Source organism: Apis dorsata, unplaced genomic scaffold (assembly GCF_000469605.1).
Source record: "Apis dorsata unplaced genomic scaffold, Apis dorsata 1.3 scaffold_1085, whole genome shotgun sequence".
Taxonomy (NCBI): Eukaryota; Metazoa; Arthropoda; class Insecta; order Hymenoptera; family Apidae; genus Apis; species Apis dorsata.
In genome coordinates, this window is record NW_006264183.1 from 555,832 (window position 1) to 562,750 (window position 6,919).

At 23.4% G+C, this 6,919-nt stretch overlaps 1 protein-coding gene across 5 annotated transcripts in view; it reads left to right on the top strand.

Annotated features, from left to right (window-relative positions):
- Window positions 1–2: 2 nt before the first annotated feature.
- Window positions 3–6,919, top strand: part of LOC102671147 (nuclear pore complex protein Nup155) — a 7,809-nt gene continuing 892 nt past the window's right edge. The window contains exons 1-26 of one of the 5 annotated variants that reach the window (XM_006624589.2): window positions 3–128; window positions 434–609; window positions 679–816; window positions 941–1,037; window positions 1,118–1,278; window positions 1,360–1,505; window positions 1,595–1,860; window positions 1,938–2,188; window positions 2,280–2,533; window positions 2,641–2,814; window positions 2,883–2,964; window positions 3,074–3,282; window positions 3,350–3,447; window positions 3,530–3,719; window positions 3,801–3,895; window positions 3,955–4,051; window positions 4,115–4,192; window positions 4,412–4,599; window positions 4,660–4,807; window positions 5,277–5,509; window positions 5,634–5,781; window positions 5,921–6,013; window positions 6,162–6,282; window positions 6,358–6,462; window positions 6,548–6,665; window positions 6,725–6,847. In XM_006624589.2, the coding sequence (XP_006624652.1) occupies window positions 474–609; window positions 679–816; window positions 941–1,037; window positions 1,118–1,278; window positions 1,360–1,505; window positions 1,595–1,860; window positions 1,938–2,188; window positions 2,280–2,533; window positions 2,641–2,814; window positions 2,883–2,964; window positions 3,074–3,282; window positions 3,350–3,447; window positions 3,530–3,719; window positions 3,801–3,895; window positions 3,955–4,051; window positions 4,115–4,192; window positions 4,412–4,599; window positions 4,660–4,807; window positions 5,277–5,509; window positions 5,634–5,781; window positions 5,921–6,013; window positions 6,162–6,282; window positions 6,358–6,462; window positions 6,548–6,665; window positions 6,725–6,847 (3,749 nt within the window). In that variant the 5' untranslated portion in view covers window positions 3–128; window positions 434–473. Of the gene's footprint in view, window positions 132–433; window positions 610–678; window positions 817–940; window positions 1,038–1,117; window positions 1,279–1,359; window positions 1,506–1,594; window positions 1,861–1,937; window positions 2,189–2,279; window positions 2,534–2,640; window positions 2,815–2,882; window positions 2,965–3,073; window positions 3,283–3,349; window positions 3,448–3,529; window positions 3,720–3,800; window positions 3,896–3,954; window positions 4,052–4,114; window positions 4,193–4,411; window positions 4,600–4,659; window positions 4,808–5,276; window positions 5,510–5,633; window positions 5,782–5,920; window positions 6,014–6,161; window positions 6,283–6,357; window positions 6,463–6,547; window positions 6,666–6,724; window positions 6,848–6,919 lie in introns of those variants that run through there. The other 4 variants (XM_006624590.2, XM_031514615.1, XM_031514616.1 and 1 more) reach the window with 4 other exon arrangements.

The following is a 6,919-nucleotide window of genomic DNA, read 5'->3' on the forward strand; positions in this document are numbered from 1 at the left end:
ACTTTTGCGTATGCGCAACAGTTTCTTGAATAATATAACTTAAAATTCACATGTATGGCGCGAGCGGCACGAATCTTGTGAATTTGTAGTATTATTAAAAATTCATATATAAATATTTCTAATAAATTGTAGTAAGTATTCCTTAATTAAAATAAATATATTTCAATTTTTTTTAATATATTTATGTTTTCAAAAAATATTATAATAATATATTAGTATTATTATCATGTAATATTTAGATAATTAAATAAATCTAACCTTTAATCAGAATTTTTTAACTAAAAAGTTAAAAAATTAAAGTATAATTATTAAATTCTAATATAGAAAATATATTAATTGATAATAATTATATAATAATTTACATTAAATAATCTTAACATTTTCTATCTTATTGTATATTCTTATCTTATTTGTTATATTTTTGTTAATTTAGTCCTGTGTATATTTAATATTTTTTCCTGTACCATATAAATATGACTCTCACTGAAATGGAACCGCTTAAAATACACTTAGATGCCTTAGAAATGGCAGGAAAAGTAGTTGATATACATATTACAGCAGATAGTAACTTTCCTTCTTTAATCAATCTTATGCGATATAATGTACAAGGTAAAATAATTATTTTCTCTATTTTGTATTTTATTGTAATTTAAGTTTTTAACTAAAAAATTTTTTTAGGTGGACCGACTGTTAGTGGTCTTGATGATCATGATTATCCAAATATAAATGGAATGTCAATGTGTTTTTCAAATATAAATCAAATGAAAGTACACAGTAAAATTTCTTTGCCATCTGAAATAATGGAACATTTTCATCGTATCCTTTTAAAAATAATAGATAATCAATCAATATTTTTATTATATATATATATATATTTTTTTTTTAAGAAATATAAGAAATATAATTTTATAAGAAATATAATTCCTTAGTATTTGCTTAGGTGTACAATGTCATTCTATGATGGGACTTTTTACAGAAATTTCAAAAGCATGGCTTACAATTGATAGTGATATATATGTTTGGTCATATGAAAATGAGTATATATTTAATTAAAATTTATTAAATTTTTTCCATAATAATATAATTAACTTATGTTACTATAATAACATATTTTTAGATCTGATGTTGCATATTTTGATGGATTAAATGAAACTATTATAAGTGTAGGTTTAGTTAAACCCAAACCAAATGTATTTCAATCTTATGTGAAATATTTGTTGATTCTTACAACTACAGTAGAAATAACTATTCTTGGAGTTACATTAATAGAAAATGAAGGTATTATATATATATAATCTTAGTTTTATTTTAAAATTATATCTTTTTAATTTTCATTTATTATCATAATTTCCAATTTAGGCTCATTCCCAGAAATGCAATTAGTTCCAGAACCAATTTTTACAGTTGCTACAGATGGTATTGGTATTACAACAATAGCAAATACTAATACTGGTAGAATTTTTCTTGGTGGTAGAAATGGATCTCTTTATGAAATATATTATCAGGTAATATTCTATGATGGGACTTGTAGATTTATGATATAATATAATACAAAAATTATGGTTAATCATTATAGTGCACGTTTATTGTATAGGCAGAAAGTAGCTGGTTTGGAAAACGTTGCAAAAAAATAAATCATTCTGAAGGTCCATTATCATTTTTAGTTCCATCGTTTGTCACTATAGCTTTATCAGAAGAAGAAGCAATAATACAAATTTCCATTGATGATTCGCGAAATATTTTATATACTTTAGGTGATAAAGGAACAATTACAGTGTGGGATATTGATAATGATGGTGCATCCAAAGTTGCATCTTTATCACAAGCTTCCTTAGTACAAAATGCAGTTCATGTTGTTAAGTATGTATAAAATTTTAAATAATATAAAGAGCTGAAATTAAAATTCATATTCATTTATAAGAACGTTGGAATTTTAGAACGTTGGATAGTAATAATTTTCGACCATTAGTGAGCATATCTGCTATTACAGAATCAGAATCAGTACATTTAAACTTAGTTGTAATTGCGGCTACTGGAACACGTTTCTACTGCAGTTGCACTTCAGTTTCTAATCCAACAAGTAGACCTCAAGGTTTGCAATTAATACATGTTAGATTACCACCAGGTTATGCTGCTAATGCTACAGTTATGAGACCAAGAAAAGTACAAATGGCACATTATAGAAAAGGTATGTATTAATTATTAAAAATGTATTAATTATTAAAAATTCCTCTATTAAGATAGTGAATTTTTTTTACTATGCAATAGATTTATTGCAGGAACACTTATTCTCGTTTGTGGTGGAGATACAGAAACTGTTTTATGTTTAAGTAATGATGCTTATCCATTCACTAATTATTTAGCTGAAACTCAAAGTCCTTTATCGCTTGATAGTCCATTTTGGACAATGGCTGAAATTCTCGTAGAACCAGCTATACGTATTGAAAAACAAAGTATTACTCAAGAAGAACCTCCTCTTGTTGTAAGACAACATATGGAAGCTCCTCGAAAATTTATATTTTTAACTTCTCAAGTATATAATTAATAAATTTTAAAGTATTATAATTATATAAATATATAATTAATATTAAATATATAGTTAATATTAAATGTATTTACAAATCGATTATTTATTCATAGGGTGCCATAATTTATGTTCAAGTTCGTCCAATGGATATTTTAAAACAACTTCTTTTAGAACAACGTGGCCCTGATACTGAAGCCGTTCGTGCGTATTTTCAATCACAATCATTGGAACAAGCATGTGCAACTTGCCTTATTTTAGCTACACTTGAAAGTTCTCAAAATGCTGAGGTATTAATTGAGATTATGAAAATTAAATATTGTAAAATTAAAAAATATTATTTAATTATAATATATAGTTAGCAGAATGGGCAACAAGAGCATTTTTTTTATATGGTAGTCAACGAACAACAAGCATTGGATCTCCAATGGATATACATGGTAATAGATTTACTAATATAAACACAAATATTACATTAACAGTTTCAATTTTTTTTTAAGCAATTCTATTAATCTATAAATATTATTATAAAATTTATAAATGCTGTAGATATTTGTACATCAACACCAAGAGTTCCAAATTATGATTTAAGACTTCAAGGTTTTCGGCCTCATGCACCAGTTGGACTTAATACAGATATTTCTCTACAACAGTTTTCTGCAAAACATAATGGTTTATATCTATATGTCGGAAGAATATTACGACCTATATGGAATATGCGTTGTATCAAACAAGAAATTGTAAACAACAAAACTCAAGTAAATTAATATAAACTTTTCTTTATTTGTTTATATACATTCTAGTTTATTCATATTATAATTTCAGATTTCTAGTACAATTTCAACTAGACAAGTTAGTTGGATTTTAAGTCTCTTACAAGCATTAAGATCATTTCTCAATAAAAATACCCATATTACTAAGCAGTATGTTTTTATATTATTTCAATAATTTCATGATGATTAAATTTTATTTGAATTTTATTTGGAATTATTTATTGATTTTCAGACATGGTACTAATAGGACAACTGATGGATTTGAAACAACTATACGTAGTCATTGTCAAGAACCAATTGTTGAAGAAAGGAATTCTTTAGCTGCATTAAAAATTTTTATTACTCATGCCTGTGAAGTATTAGAACTTTGGAAAATTCTATGTGAAAATCATTTAAATAATATTGTGAATTGTTTATCAAAGGTTAAATATATGTTATATTTTTTTTATAAAAAAAATAGAAAATTTTATTGATTTTTGATTATTTTTCTATTTAATTTATAGGATCAAATTAATCAATTTTCTACGGCTACATTTCGAGATTTAATTTTAATTGGTCATGAAATTTCTTCATTGTTGATCATTCATCTTATAGATAGGTAAGCTAATTAAATAAATTATAAAAGTATTTTTATTAATTGTAACAAATATTCTAAAGTTATCTTGCAGATAATGCATCTGTTGATGCTGTTAGTCAAAAATTACGAGAAGTTTGCCCAAATTTATATAGAAATGAAGATGCTGTCTGTTCTAAGGTATAAAGCTAAGAAAAATATGATTTTATTATTGTATATTATTAATATTTTTATTAATTTTAGGCCAATGAAATAATCTTAAAAGCAAAAAGCTGTACAAATCCCAAAGAAAAGGAATGTTATTTGCGATCTGCTTTAAAAGTAAATACATAATATAATAATCAATTATTTATATTAAAAGATATAAATTAGATATATACAATAAAATACATAATAATAATAACATAAAATTATTATACAATATAACATATAATACATTATTAATATTCATAATATATTTAATAACATATAATAACATTTTGATATTGATTTGCATAATTTTATATTTTTTATTTATATCAAATATTATTCACATTTTAGCTTTGTAAAGAAGTTGCTCCCAGGTTAAATTTAAGTGCAGTATGTCAACAATTCATTGCTTGTCAATTTTATGTAGGTGTACTTGAATTATGTATATCTTGTGCAGAAAGAGTAGATCCTAATAACACTGCTTTACATTATTATAAAAATAATGAACCAAAAGAAGATCAAGAAGGTTATATGAAAAGGTATTAACTATTATAAAATGATATTTTTAATCAATGATGTAATAATTTCTTTTATATTAGATTAGAAATTTATAAAGAATTCATCACACTATTGGACCATCTCTATAATCAAAGCATCTCTAATCCATTAACTCCCACTATATCTAGTAAAGCTGGATCTCCTCCACAAAATAGTTCAACAGTTCCTGTTACTCCAGCAAAAGAAATAGTAAGATATAATTTTTTTTAAACTAAATTAAATTTCTTTTGAAAAATGGAATGAAACTTCTATATTCGTCTATATAATTATATATAATTATATAATTCTATATAATTTTATTTATATATTTTTTGATAAAAAAAAATGCTTCAATATGCACAAAAATTCAATATTCACCAAAAATTTCTTATACATAATTCATTTTATAGCATTATAATTTCTGAAATAAAAATAAATTAAATATATAAATATAATAAATAAAAATAAATTTCTGTTTAAATTTGTATTTATTTATAAATCTAATTCAAGATTAAGAACCAATTATTTTCTTTTTTGTTAATTTCAATTTTAAAAATTTAATATTTTTTTCTCTTTTTATAAATATATTATACATATCCATTTTTCAGAAATGAATTAATGATTAATATAAAGAAGATTTTTTGCTACATGTTATTTTGTATTAAAATTTATATTTTAGTTACAGAATATTATAACTGATGCATTACATTCTACATGTGAAATTCTCCATGCTTCAGTGTATGCTTGGATGATGGAAAGAAGACTTCATGGAGAACTTATAGCTCTAGCAGCACCTTCTTTAGAAACTTATCTTACCCGTGTTAATGCGCCAGATTTACTCTGGCAGTTTTATGAAAAAAATAAAAATCATGCTGCTGCAGCTAAAATCTTAGATGCTTTAGCAACAAAAGAGTATGTATAAAAATACATAGAGTATGTATTTTATACAAGAGTATATATAAAAATAATTGTTATAAATTAAATTTATTGGTTTTTTCTTAAATCAAAAAACTTTGTTTTTCATTTCTTTTAATAGATCAAATATACCACTGTCACAGAGAGTTGAATATTTAGCTCGAGCAGTAGTTTGTATGCGAAGCGACCAAGCTGGATATGCTCCATATCTTGATATATTTTTACGTGAATTAGAAGACAAAGTAGAAGTTGCTAGAATACAACAACAGGTACATAATTATAGATATATAATTATATTATATATAAAAAATAGATTATATTTATATAGCAGATATAAGTATACAATTATAAATATTACAGTAGAACTAGTGAATTTATTTATAAAATACAGTTTATATTGTTTTACAGATATTAGATACGATTTGTAATCAACATCTTAGCGATCGGCTTAATGAAGAAATATTTAGAGCATTAAATTCTTCATTACTTGATATTACAAAGGTATATTTCAACTTAAGCTATAAATTAAATAATTTTACTATAGCTATAAATTAATGAAATTATGTATATGAAATTATATAATTACTATATATAATTACTAGTACTATATATAATTATATTAATTATTTTTTTTATTTATTAATTATAGTTATACGAAAAATATGCAGATCCTTTGCAATTATCAGAGTGTAAATTAGCAATAATTCATTGTTCTGGTCATCAAGATGCAATGTTAATCCAAGAAATTTGGACTAATATTATAAACAATGGTATTCAAATTTTTTTATTTTATATATTTATTATTTTAATATAATTATAAATAATTTCATTTAAACAACATTTAGAATTAAAAGATGCATCAACAGCAGAGGATAAGATGACTATTTTAATGAGTAAAATTATATCTTTGGGACAGGAATATTCAGGATCACCACATTGTTTTCCAGTTGGTAATAATTCTTTTATGATATAAAATAATAAAAGTTTTATTACGTAAAATGAAATTGCAAAATATATTTTTTATATTTTTTTTAGACTTCCTGATAAAACAATTAGAAATAAAAGCATGTAAATTAAATGTGTCAAATACTGGAATTATATCTGGATTTTTGCAATTAGGAGTATCAATGGAAGACCTTTTAGATATATATAAGTAAGTATAATATATATAATAATATATATTTAGAATTAATAGATAATATTTTCTATTAGAATGATTGGCAAAGATACTCGAACTTGGTTGAATGAAGGAAATGAATTTCATCTTATTGAATCAACTGCAAATTTAATCAATTATTTCATATCGCATTCAAACATAACCAACACTTTTATTAAGTGAGTTTTTCATTTAATAATCAATGAATATGATCTTTTATTTACTCTTTCTGTTAAGTAAATAATCTAATA